At 31.7% G+C, this 14,785-nt stretch overlaps 1 protein-coding gene across 1 annotated transcript; it reads left to right on the forward strand.

Annotated features, from left to right (window-relative positions):
- Window positions 1–10,650: 10,650 nt before the first annotated feature.
- LOC132611437 (corytuberine synthase-like) lies at window positions 10,651–13,846 on the forward strand. The gene is made up of 2 exons (XM_060325875.1): window positions 10,651–11,590; window positions 12,576–13,846. Exons 1-2 carry the CDS (start codon window positions 11,180–11,182, stop codon window positions 12,591–12,593), a joined length of 429 nt encoding a protein of 142 aa, XP_060181858.1. The 5' UTR covers window positions 10,651–11,179; the 3' UTR covers window positions 12,594–13,846.
- The last annotated feature ends 939 nt before the right edge of the window (window positions 13,847–14,785 follow it).

Genomic DNA, 14,785 nt, shown 5'->3' on the forward strand with positions numbered 1-14,785 from the left:
ATAAATTTATCCCAGGATAAACCTTCTACCAAACATGGTACAAAATTAATACCAAAATTAGTCCTAGAATATCCCAGCTTATACCATGTACCAAACGACCCCTAAAGATATATGTCTATAGGAAAGGTTAATGTATTTTTTATGTGTAATTATCTGATATTCGGAATTTACTAGACAAACTAATTCATATTTGCGTTATGTAAGACTCATAAAAGGGAAATCACTCTCTATAAGAAGTTTTTCTATTTTCAGGGCTCGAACTAGGATCGTTGACTAAAAAATGGAGGGATCTCATCAGCAGGACTAGAAATTTTATTAAGGTGTGTAAAAATATGAAAAAGTAAACTCACAAAGAAAGTAAGGGAAGTCTAACACATAATATATATACATATTTTTTTTTTCTTACACTATATAATTTTCCAGCATAGAGGAGTCAGTCAACACCCTTTGAAATTAATAAATATAGCTCCGCTGTTAGATCTCATCAATCCCAAAGACGCTCTTTTAAAGAAAGGGCCAATGTGAAAGCCCAAGTGTATGCAGTCTAATGACAATTGACCTTTTAAAGAAGGCAAACTTAGTCAAATGACTATCTTATTGTAGCTTCCTACCATTTGTAGCTATCCTTTTAAATATTACCATTTGTAGCTATATTTTAGCAAAATAGTATATATTTTCGCGTGTATTTATTGCCAACAAATACATGAGAACATGGTAAAAAAAAAAAACATTATCCTTGATTTTAGCCTTTAACGGTGGAGCTATTAAATTAGATATTAATATTTTTTTTGATGTATTTTAGTGATTTCTTTTTTTGCTTTGATGTATTTCAGTGATTTTTCTTTTTGTTTTTAGCTATAATGTATTTTCGTGTCCTTTTATTTTTATTTTTAATGTATTTCAGTGATTTTTTTTTTTAATGTATTTTACTGATTATTTTTTTTGATGTATTTCAGTGGCTTTTTTTGATGTATTTCAAATACATTGTGTACATTCCAACTACATATGAAGCCAAATATATTCAAATTTTAGTGTATTTTAATGGATTTCAACAAATACATTCAGATACAAGAGAAAAAAATTCAAATGCATGACAAATACATTCAAAAATAGTGTGTTTGGCTATTAACAAAATACACTCAAAAAATACAAAGACAAATACATTCAAACATAGTGTATTTGTAAGATGTAGATTTTTGAATGTATTTGTATTTAGCTTTTAACAAATACACACAGCCAGATCTGAGACACTATCACCACCAAAAACCCTAATCTCTCCACCACCACCAAAATCCTAATATGAGACACCACCACCACCAAAAACCCAAATCTGAGACACCACCAACACCAAAAAAACCCTAATCTTTCCACCACCAGTAAAACCCTAATCTCTCCACCTCCACGTCATCTTCTCCATCGCTATCTCAAAACAAGTGCCATTGCCGCCACCACCAACAATACAAACGGCCAGATCTGTGTCATCATCTCACCGGATAGAGTGAAAAGAGGGAGAGAGAGGGGTGAGCACAGAGGGAGAGGGAGAAGAGAGAGAGGGGCGGCGGAGAGAGAGAGGGGCGGCGGAGAGAGAGAGAGGGTTGAGCACAGAGGGAGAGGGAAAAGAGAGAGAGAGAGGCGCGGCCATGGTGTGGTGGTTGAGAGAAGGGAAGAGAGATTTTTTAGGGTTTTGAGAAATAAAAAATCTAAAATGGGTAGTGATTGGAAAAAAAGAAAGATATATGTGTTTGGGTATGTATTTTTTATATAGCTACCATTCGTAATTTAGAAAAGTTAATTAGCTACTAAATATAATTAAATAAAAGAGTAATTAATATTAATAATTAGGTCTTAAAAGAAGCTATAATGAGTAAAAATTCCTTTGGGCCAATGTAAAAGCCCGAGTGTATGCAGTCTAATGACAATTGACCTTTGCATGAGAGTCTCCACTATCAAGAGGTCTGTGTTTAATTTGAATTTCCAAGTGATTCTAGTAACTTATTCTCGTCATTGGAAAGAGAACTTTTTACACTTAGTTTCTGCAAATTAAAGGGTGTTTTACAATGCAGTTAATTTTGGAGCAGTAGATTAATATTATTAATGAAATTTGTCAAGCCTCTTAGGACTTCCGAATTGGAAAGAGACTGTCATGCAAATTAAGAAACGGAAAAGACTTAAATATGTCATCGAACTATCGGAAAAGATTCATTTATGCCGCTCATCAATAGTTTGGCTCATTTATGTCATCGCCGTTACCAAAATTGCTCATCTATGCCATTTTTCATTAACGCGGGTTTTACAATACCAAATATGACACTTGACCTTCAATTAGAGGTTCACGTCGTTTAACTAAACCAACACAAATTAAATATGAAATTAAACTAAAACCCGACCCATAAATTTGTGTTGGTTCAGTTAAAAGACGGTACCTCTAATTGGAGGTCAAGTGTCATATCTGGTATTGTAAAACCGGCGTTAATGAAAAATGGCATGAATGAGCCATTTTGGTAATGACGATGGCATAAATGAGTCAAACTATTAATGAGTGACATAAATGAAAATAATACTCCAACTTAATAGAGGGAGTACGTAGTACGACGTGTTGAGAGCTTGTGAAAAGTTGAATCCATAATTTATAAATTAAAAATCAGATTTTGCACCATATTAATAAAAAATGCCCTATTATTGCTGCTTTTTCAAACGCTATGCGGCCGCAGATTGGGTGTTTTGGGTATGCTACAATCATTTTTGAGGAAAACATTTGTATATATCAGTAAGCCAGTTTTTTTATGTTTCTTTCAGAATTTCTCTTAAGAAAATTATTTTTCATCAAAAGCGAAAATATAACATGTAAATACTATCAAAATGCTTTCTGGTTTGATATTATTATTATTATTATTAAGATATAACTTTTTTTAATTCACCAACTAAACATTAAAAACATTTTTCAAAAACACATTCTGACTTTCATCATGCGAACACACTCACATATAAGTAATAAAAATAATTACTATGTAAATAGGTCAGCTTTTTTAAATAGATATATATTATATATAGAATTCCCTTGAAACAAGTTGAAGATTCAACTTAACAATTAAGAGGGTTCAAAATTTCCTTAAGGTCGTAGGTTCAATTCCTACACGAGACATACTACTCCCTCCCTCCTAAAAATATTTTCTTAGTTTGATTTGACACAGAGTTTAAGAAATAATGGAAGACTTTTGAAATGTGTGATCCAAAACAAGTTTTAGATATTTGTGTTGCTTTAAATTATCTCGTAAAATTAAATTGTTTCTAAATATAGAAATATGTCAATCTTTTTGGGACAGACTAAGAAGAAAAGAAAGACAATCTTTTTAGGACAGACTGAAAAGGTGATAGACTATGTAATAAGTCTACGTAAATATTGTAAATATTCTCTTCCTTATGTATAGTAATTAGGTCCTATAATTTAGCCTAATATTATGCTGCTAGTGAGATACCTACTTTGTATATAATGACTTTCATACATCAATACAAATCACATATTGATTTCCTACATGGTATCAGACTAGGTTTCTCCTAAAAACCCTAGCATCCAAAACCCTAGCCGTCCACCTCACTCTCTCCTAACCCTAGCCGTAGCCTCCCCCCCTTCTTTCTCCTCCCTCTTCTCTCTTCAATGGCCGACAACAAAAATTTCCATTCTGCTTTAACCGTCACGAATGTGAAATTTTTAATCCCAATCACTCTAGACATGGAAACCGGCCATTATCACGAATGGGCGACACTATTCAAAGTTCTAGCTCGTGTCCACTCCGTACTTGAGCACATCATACCAACAACTGACACCACTGAACTCACCGCGTACAACGCAACGAAGGCGGCTAATCTTTCGCTCTGGAAACAGCTAGATGCGGTGGTCCTTCAATGGATATACGCCACCGTATCCCATGATATTCTTACCTCTATTCTCGTGGCGGATGATGTTGCGGAGAAGGCTTGGAATCGAGTTGCTCAACTTTTCCAAGACAACAAGCACTCAAGGGCAGCGTACCTTGAAACCGAGTTCACCACCACAAAAATGGCCGACTTCGGCTCAGTTATGGCCTATTATAATAGGCTCAAGTCTCTCGCGGATCAGCTTGCCAACGTGGGGTCGCCGGTGTCCGACCAACAGACGTGGAGGCAGCCATGCACACTCTGTCCATGCATCAACCGGATGATAATTGGTACATGGACACCAGAGCGAATTCCCACATGACTGCCAACTCAGGTACTCTCACGTCTTATTTTAATTTGAGCAATAATTCTGGAATCATTGTTAGTAATGGTAGAACTATTCCAATTTGTGGCTATGGTTATACATCTCTACCCCCACCTAATCTCCAATTACGTCTCCAACATGTCTTGCATGCTCCCAACTCATTAAAAACCTTATTTCCGTACGTAAATTCACTAAGGACAATAATGTTTCCGTTGAGTTTGATCCTCTTGGGTTTTCTGTGAAGGATTTACCGACGGGGAGCCGCCTAATGAGATGTGAGAGCACCGGGGAATTGTATTCTATCACTGCCACAAAACGGACCACTCTACCATCCACCTTCATTGCCGCATCACCTAGCTTGTGGCATTCCCGACTCGGCTATCCAGGAAATGCTATCCTTAGTTCTCTTCGTAGTAATGCCTTAATTGAATGTAATAGGGCCCGAACTTCATTTTGTACCTCTTGTCCTTTGGGGAAACATGTTAAATTGCCATTTTATGATTTATTGTCATCTACTACTATGCCATTTGATATCATTCATAGTGATTTATGGACATCTCTTGTTTTAAGTTCTAATGGACACCGCTATTATGTTTTCTTTCTTGATGATTATAGTAATTTTCTTTGGACTTTTCCAATTTCTAACAAGTCCCAAGTCTATTCCACTTTTCTATCTTTTAAGGCATTAATACGGACTCAATTCAAAAGAGACATTAAAAACATTCAATGTGACAATGGGCGGGAGTTCGCCAATGGACATTTTCAATCTTTTTACGCCTCCAATGGTTTAAATTTCCTATTTTCTTGCCCCCATACCTCTCCTCAAAACGGCAAAGCGGAAAGAAAAATTAAATCCATTAACAACATAGTGCGCACTCTTTTTGTCCACTCCTACATGCCCCCCTCCTTTTGGCATCATGCTCTCCAAATGGCCACATACCTCCTTAATGTCCTAAAAAAATTGTTTTTCTTTCCTTTTGTAGGAAATCAATCTCCTACAAAAAGAAAGAAAAACAATCTTTTTAGGACGGAGGGAGTATTAATTAGTGAAAAATCATGCTCCGCTACAGCCATCTCCTCTTCTATTCATTACAAAATGATATTTAGAAAGTGACGCTTCTGTGTAAGTTCTAAGGTAGCAATAATGGTTCAACTTAGGCGTGGGAAAACAACCATTTTAAATTAATGATGATGGAGAAAAGGGATACCCTAAGTCCCTAACTCTAAGTAGTGCTTTCCTTCTTCTATATTTTTTTATTTTTATTTTTTGGGGGTAGGGGGTGGTCTATGGTGGAGTAGTTGGGGCCTGGGGGATGTTACTTTTCAATGTAGGGGACCATATACACCTTTACAACTCTTCATATAATTTAGAATGATGTATATATATACACAAATAAATCAAACAAGTAATGTTACCCAACTTATTGCTGTTGCTTTTGGTTACAACACAAAAAAAATCCTCTCCAGGTTTTATGTTCTTAAAGTTTGACATGATCTCTACCTACTACTTAGACATTATGCCATATAGAGATAACTTTCTTGTACAGTTTTACGCCACCTGCCCACCAACAAAGCTCTTTAATGACTCCACCTGATTATCTTCGCTGCATATTAATATAAGAACATTCAAGTTTCTAAAATGAATTATATTTGGCAAAGTCCAATTATTATTTCAAGCGTGTATATTTGGGCCTATGTACTAAACACAGTTTTAGTGTTGGGTAACAAAGTAACTAATAACATATTCCTAGTAACTTCTTCCTAATAACAAAGTAGCTAGGTTTGACAAAATATAATTAGAACATTTACGAAGACAATCCACTATAATTGTAAAAATATTGTGTTAATTACAAGTCCAAAATAAATATTGTATTAACACTATGGTATCAAACTAAGATAACATTGAACAACTAATTATGACCAACGAACTTTGATTGGGGGTATACATGAAAATTTCAGACCCATATGAGCCTAGTTTTACATGCAATTCAATCATATATGGTTGAAGTGCAGACATACATGAAAAAATTAAAAGGGTGCTAAATGAGTTTGTTAGATTTGTTGTTGTTTTGATAAATTAATTATTGGAGTTTGTTCTATATAATATTTGGAACTTATAGGAATTTTTTCTTTATGATATTTGGAACTTATATTTGAAATGCGAGCTTATCCGGAGTAGCTTTAGGTGTTAATCGTGTTTTAGATTGCAGAAATTTGAAGAACTTTTTTTTTTGGGCAAAAGTATTTCAGATACACATGCCTAAAATTTTAGCTAATTTTTACTTGCACTTCAGTCATGTAAAACTGAAGTTCAGGCATATATGAAAAATTCAAACACGCATTAGTCAAGCGAAAAAATCTTATGTTTCGCTTTCACAAGGCCACACTTCAGACGGGAATGTCTAAAGTTGTGTCTCAAGCGGATAAACTTGTATTTTTTTTTTTAGCGAAAATCACCTAATAATACCTATTTAAGACTCTATATTACAAAACATAAGGATACTTTTCCTTATTTACAAAACATATCAACAAAATTACAAAGTATACCTAATTTGGACTTAATGGGATATCCATGATTTTAGGCTTTTTTTAAGGAAGAAAATCTGATTTTAAATGTGGACTTAATTCTATGATAGTTACCATTCAACTTCTTCTTCTTTTTAAAAATATTTCTCTCTCTCTCTCTCCCTCTATGATAGACACCATTTTCATGCCTAAAATCCATCTTCTCTCCTAGAATTAATTTTCAAACCAAATATTACAAAGTATTTTTGATTACTAACTTGTGTATTAATTGTATATAAAAATTGATTTGTATTTTTTTTAGATATATATGATCATTATGTGTTTTGAAAATCTGTATAAATTATATAAACTGTAGTTTTAAAAAATGTTGAAAACTAATATATGTATGAAATGTGTATGGAGTCTGCTATATGTCATTTTTTAGATATAAGATATATGTGGCACAATGTATATGAAATGCGAACAAATTCAATATCAATTAGTCTTAAAAATATTGAAAACTGATATGTGTATGAAATGCAGATGGAATTTGGTTTGTATCAATCAGAAAACTTATTATACATATATATTTTCTCATAATCTATACATACTTTGATCAGATTTTATATAATTTATATATACTTTATCATAATCACAATACACATACAACTTTTTTACGTAATTCATATGTAGAAATTATAACGAATTTATACATATTGCATACAAAAATTAATATATATTTATTTTCTAGTGTAACTTTGTATGAAATCTGGTTTGTATCAATTATAAGTTTATTATACATATTTTTCTCAAAATTTATGCATACTTTGATTCGATTTTATACAATTATACGTACTTTATAATAATCAAAATACACATACAGTTTTTATACATATTTCATATATAAATATTATAAGAATCTATATAGTTATACATATTGCATATAAAAATTATACATATATGTTTTTTGATGTATGAACTTTGTACATAAAAATTACTGATTATAATTGATTGTTTGAGTAAAAGTTGGAGAAAATTAGGTAACAATATCTCTTAATTTTGAATGGGGAGAGAAAAGTGGATGAAATAAGGAAGCAAAAGTTGGAGAAAATCAGGGAACCATATCTCTAAATTTTGAAATGGAGAGAGAAAAGTGGATAAAATGAGTCAAATGATTTCCTTACCTTATTTAATGTGTTTTATTTGTTTTTTTTTTTAATTTACTTAATTCGTATAGATTTTGTAACAAGTCTACTGATATATTTTGTAAACTGAAAAATATCATCATGTTCTATAAATATACCCTCTTACCATATACATATATGTTTTTTGCCCTTTTTTTTAATTCCGGATAAACGTTAAAAAGCGACCCCAAAAGCGGATATTGTGCATTTCGGCTTTGTAGATGACATCGACTGTCAGATTGATAACATCGAATCTCCCAACTTGGACTGGCCTTTTTCTATTTCAGGTTTGTAGGCCCAAATTAAACTTAGCCCAATTGTTCAATATTTTGTGATAACTACAGGACATAACTACACAAGGTGTCTATGAGAAGTGAGAACCAAGATAATTACACATTTCTTACCTATTGTAAACTTATTTCACTTTATACCTGTTTTACTTAAGATATTTATCATCCAATATTAATTCGCTTTTATAGATCTGTTCATTGGCGAGAAAATTGAGGCAGGAAAAGTTTCGGCGACTCTTCATTGATTATTTAGTAAAGAATCACTTCCAAGCAGTGTATATAGTTTCAAATTTGAAGAAAAAATATTAAAATTTGGTGGAGATTTTGGAGTCAATTTTTAAAATTTGTTCCCATTTGGAGCTGTTTGAGTTTCTTGGGATCAAATTTTTGAGTTGAAAATAGAAGAAAAAATATTATTACCTGAAGAGTATAATGAAACTGTATACTGCAACATTATCCAAATACTACAGCAATTTATAATTTTGCTAAAGTTTAAAGTTTACTGCAATATTATACTTCAATCGAATACTGCAACAACATACAGCTCTGCAAATATATATTGCAACAACATATAACTTCGCAATAGAATACTGCAACCCAATATACTATAACTGCTATTGTAATTTCAATGAGCTATATTGTGATGGAATAATCGAAATTTCAATGGTTTCTCCTTCAAATTTCAATAATATTCATCATTCTGCAATAATATATGATTTTTTGCAGTGTATCTATAATTTTGATGTTGGAAATTTTGAAAATTATAAATTCTTGGTTGCTTCATATGAGTGCTATTATGCAAAGCTAAAACCGTGGGTATAGTCCGAATTATAAAACAAACAAAAAAGACTTGGAAAAAAATTAATGAAATCAGAAAAAGAGAAAAAAAAAAGTAAGATAAAAAGAACACAAAGCTAAAGGCAACACATGAAAATGTAACAAATATGGATATAGTCGGATAATTAAATTCACTTGCATAGGCATATCGTTATTAATCCCAAGATCATATAACTAGATCCATTCGTATGCCATTTTAAGCAGGCTGCATTTTATTATCCACATAGTTTCATAGAAATAGCATTTACTTATCACTTTTTTGTACTTTAATTGTAAATTATTTATTATCATGAAGTTTTAAGTTTTTCGCATATGAAAGTTTATGATAATGTCCTCAAGTTTTTATTTGTGAAATTTAAAAATTATAGTAATGACTATTTTTCAATTACATGAACTAAAAAAATAGCTACTCCTGTACTCCATTCATCTCAATTTTTGTGATACCCTTTCCTTTTTAGTCAATTTAAAACAGAACGAGACTTTTCTATATTTAGTAATAATTCAACTTTAAATTTTTTCTTTTACCCTTAATGAGATGGTTTCTTGTTCAATGATTTATTTAGACCACAAATTATTTTTTTTTCCCTATATTTCTTAAGTTTCGTGTCAAGACAAACTGTCTCGTATAAAATGAGACCGTACAAGTATTTGTAAATTTTACCACATATTCCCGACAACTAATGAACGATTCGATGATTTTACTTCCCTTGTTTTTATCTTTTTGGGCAAAAACTGCTTGAAACAATTCAAGCAATCTTGTTTTCGAAAAGCTGTTTGCAAGATTTCTGAAAATGTATCCTCACAAACATAAGCAAATGTGTTTTCAGATATTCAACACCAGATTGTTTTATATTTCGCTTTAAAATTCTTAGTTAGATAAAGTTCTATTTAAGTAAATCTTTTACTCTACATTTTCTTTTTTTGGTTTTGAAGAAATCTTTTACTATACATACTTAACTATATTTTTTCAAAAAATAAAAATACATCATAGAAAGTGTAAGTGTAAAATTTCTCAAATATAAATTGTGTTAATATTAAAAATAAAATATGAAACAGCTATCCGTAATTAAATAATATTACAATTTTTTTTAGTAAATTAACCCTTTAATAATCTATAGTGATTCAAGCTTTGGAAGGAAATTTGTGAAACTCTTACTTTGATGCTTTAATTTTTTGATTGTAAAACACTTTTAGGGAGTTATCGTTTTTTTCTTTGTCGTCTGTTAAGAAATAAGCAAATCAGGTTGCTCATCATCTTACTAGAACATCTGATTTTATATCTGATTCTATATCTGATTCGATGGAGTGATCCCGCTCTCATTGCAAATATACTCGCGTTAAATTTGAATAAGATATGATGGAAAAGACAAGGAAAAGGAGATTCCGCTGTTAGTGCCAAGAAGCAAATGCCCCAACACGTGTCTAATTGTTATACTTCAAGCTCCAGAACGTGCTGAATTAGAGTTCTTACACGTGTCAGCCGACTTAGACGTGTAACCTAAAATATAGTGAGGTGTAGTGGTGCAAGATTTCTTAAGCATAATTTTGTTTTTAATATAATGCATGGACTCGTGACTGGTGCTTCTATAAATGGAACTAGTACTTCCTTCTAAATTTGACACCAAAACAATGAACTTATCATGTTTCAATCTAACTTCTTTACTCATTTTTCTTATCCCACCTTTAATTTATCTAATCTTCTATAAAATCAAGTCCACATTCTTGAAACCCCAAAATAATCTTCCACCAGGACCATTCCAATGGCCAATAATAGGAAACATCCCATATTTTGTCATAGGGAAAAAACCCCATGTCATAGTCACAAAAATAGCCCAAAAGCTTGGCCCTTTAATCTCTTTAAAATTAGGAAACCAGCTTATAATTATAGGGTCCTCACCAGAATCTGCAACTGAAATACTAAAAACTCATGATAAAAAACTCTCTGCTCGTTATGCACCAAAAGCAACACCAATAAAAGAGTCTGATCTTAAGAGATATTCACTTCTTTGGTCTACTGAATGTAATAGTCATTGGAAATCTATAAGGGTATTGTGGAGGTCTGAACTTTTTTCTAATAAAGCAATGGAATTATTTGCTGACAAAGGGAAAAAGGAGTTCTTGATATGGTGGATTTCTTGATGTTTAACCAAGGTAAAGTTGTAAATATTGGGGACCTTGTTTTTAGTGTTGTTCTTAATGTGTTAGGAAATATTTGTTTTTCAAGGGATATGGTTAAGTTGGAAGATGAGACAGTTGCAAGTGAGATGAAAGGGAATATTTGGAGGTTTATGGAGTGTGGGACCACTCCAATTTTAGCTGATTTCTTTCCAATTTTTGATGGGATTGACATTCAAGGTCAAAAGAAAAAGGCAAAGAGGTGTCTTGATAATTTGTTTAAAATTTGGGAAGGGATAATAAAGGAGAGAAGAGAAGAACATCATTGCAATGAATCTGATGTCAAGAAATATGGAGATTTTTTGGATTTAATGCTTGCTAATGAATTTTCTGATGATCAAATCAATTACATGCTTCTGGTATGTAAAAATCCCTCTGCATTCTACATTACTTTGCACATTAATTATGTTATTAATTAAGTTATATGTAAAGAGTTTTTACACTATAGTTCAATCATGGATGATTAATCAATTTTTATTTTTATTGCACCAAAGTCATTAAATTATATCACGAAAGTCATTGATCTCTATTGCCATAACAGAAAAATAATTGATTAAGTCATAAGCACCACAGAAAGTCACTAAACTATTTTAAAAAATAAAATAAAAACGTCATTAAACTTTGTGTATGTGTCATAAAAACGCATATTTTCTTCTGTCCTAATGATTTTGTGCTACTTATGCAGAGTTGAGTACCTTTATTACAAAAAAAAAAAAAAGAAGAAGTAGTCTTTTATAGTACTTAGGTAGAGTTGAGGAATTTCTTTATTACAATTTGTTCCAATTTTTTTCTCAGTGATGTTAGTGATTAAGGTGAAAGTTGAGTGACCATTGATGAAATTAACCCGAGTTCTATCTAATCGGCTATAGTAGGTTATCATTCTATTTTCTTCTGTTCGTAGTATCATGATCCTGAAACGTTACTATTCATCTATTATTGTAGTTTAATTTAATCTCAAAGTATGGAAAACTTATATACATATTGCGGAGAAATGGAATTCATTATGTATGTTATTGGAGAGTCCGGAACCAAAATGTCCCAAAAAAAATCATGTGAAACCAAAATATCCCAACAAAAAAAAAGTGACAAAAGTACCTTTAGCGCAGTAATTTACTGCGGTAAAGCAGTTCACGGAGACGGAGACGTTAACTGCTTTAGCGCAGTATTTTACTACGTTATAAAAGCAGTTAATTTCTTTTTCTATAACGCAGTATTTTACTGCGTTATAGAAACAGTATTTTGTGCGTACTTTTATTTATAACAACCAAATGAGATCTAAACATCAAATTAATGTTAATATACATATATAACAACATCTCACTATAGCAATCATGATATTTTCAGACAAATGCTGCGCTATAACGAGGTTTGACTGCATAGGAAAGGCAATGGCTGATTTGCTGTAAAAAAGGTGTTAACTCTTCCAATGATCACTCATAAGGAAATTATATATATCTATTAAAATTACCTCCTTTTTTTTTTAAGTCCTTTTATTTTTAAGTTTAGGACAATAAAATCTTTCTACTAACCCTTTGTTCTTCAAAATATAATACCAACTTCTTTATTTTCTAGTAAAACACAAGATATTCCAAATATTTTTTGTCAATTGTTCTATCACTTGTGAAGATGAGTCGTGATATTTTCACTAACAAGGCCACATGTCAATTTATATACTTTACTAAATATTGTCAGATAATTTACTTCAGGGAATGGATCTGTATTTGTAATAGTTATTAAATTTTTTTATTCTCCAGAAATGAAACATGGTCATTTGAACATGTTTTAACTATATCAAATTATGGTAGCTTAAAACACTTCTTAAGCAAACCGAGGCATGCACACAATGTGGAGAATATTTCGCCACTATATATATCTTCAATTTTAATCACAATAAACATATCCACTTAAATGAATTAAATGAATTTAGTCCTAACAAGACATATCATCGGATCAATGTTGGTAATCATTAGCATAGCAAGATTAAAGCACGTGGAGTAATAATTTGCCCCTGATATGAAGAAAGATCAAGTGATTTTTCTCTTTCGAATTGGGAAGTCATTTTAAGTCTTAGGAATACTCTTAGAGCTCGTTTGGTACAAGGGATAAGGATAAATAATCCCGAGATTATATTTGAGATGAATTTATCCCACGTTTGCTTGTGATACAATGGTGGTATAACTAATCTCAGGTTTAGTTATCCCGAGATTGTAGTGTTATTTTATCCCTGTGGGAAGGTGGAATAACTAATCCCGGGATAAGTTGTCCTGGGATAACTTGTTTCCAACCAAACGATCCCTTAGTATACTCAACTACCATTATCAACATCTTTGCAAAGTAAATACTCGAAAATGGCAGAGTCTCATGTTGATAACATATTATGAAATATTAATAAAATATAAGAGAACAAAAGATGCATCTAAAGAATATTGGGGAGAGAGAGAGCAATTTTATTGCTCTTGAACTTGATACACAATAGACTGATGTAGCTTCCTATTTATTTATATTTTAAGCAAAAAAAACTTCTTATTTTATTGAAGAAAAGAAGCTACTCATGTGAGACTTCTCAAGTAGCTGCTGCAAGGCTTTTCAGAAGCTGTCTGCATGCCTTCTTGATTGCACTTGCAAAGCTCAAGAAGCCGGTGCAATGCTTTTCAGGAAGTTGTTTGCAAGCTGTCTCCTTTACTAATAAGGTTAAATGTGTATATATATACACACACACACACACACATACATACATATATATATATATATATATATATATATATATATATATATATATATATATATATATATATATATATATATATATATATATATTGTAGAGAATTACTCGTAATTGTTGTGGTTTCTGGTAAGGAAATTGCAAATGAAATGAATATTGAATGAGAATTTCGTAGTAAAAGCTAGAAAAAAGATTTTAAAATAATTATTCATAAATTTGCATCTAAAAATCTAGAAAATAAATTCAAATAAAATTTTTATATGAAAGTTTTGTTTTTCAGAATTAAAAATTAAGGCCTCTCAATAAAGCTAGGGTTTAGACCCAAATAGTATTGAACCGCTCCGCTCCCAAACTACTTGCTTATTAGTTGCAACCTTCTGAGAAAGTTGAAGAAGTAATGTTTTTCTTTTTATTGTGTAAACTAAGGTGGTTTTTTTTTTCTTTGTATTATTGTGAGAATTTTTTGGCATGTGTTGGAGCTTTAATTTTGGTTGGTGGGTTGGGTAGTATACGTAATAAATATGTATTGCTTAGGGTTGATATTGCCAATAAAGGTATTAAATGTGTATTAGGTGAACACTTCATATTGGTGTTAATTTGTTGTACTAAAAATAAAATTGTGAAAGTTATTGCAGCGTTCATTTGCAATAAATCAGTACAGCGACTTGACGAATGCACACGATTCACCTAGTACACATGTAAATATTGTTCTATATGATAGGCTCAAATCAATCAATCCGAACCCAACCAAACTGAAAATCTATAGAATTGAATTATCAAAAATCGAATTGATTGACGTCCATCCAGTGGCGGAGCCAGAATACACCCGACA

Source organism: Lycium barbarum, chromosome 9, assembly GCF_019175385.1.
Source record: "Lycium barbarum isolate Lr01 chromosome 9, ASM1917538v2, whole genome shotgun sequence".
NCBI classification, from domain to species: Eukaryota; Viridiplantae; Streptophyta; class Magnoliopsida; order Solanales; family Solanaceae; genus Lycium; species Lycium barbarum.

Coding starts and splice junctions, on each gene's coding strand:
- LOC132611437 (XM_060325875.1), top strand. CDS start 11,180: ATGGTGGATTTCTTGATGTTTAACCAAGGTAAAGTTGTAAATATTGGG.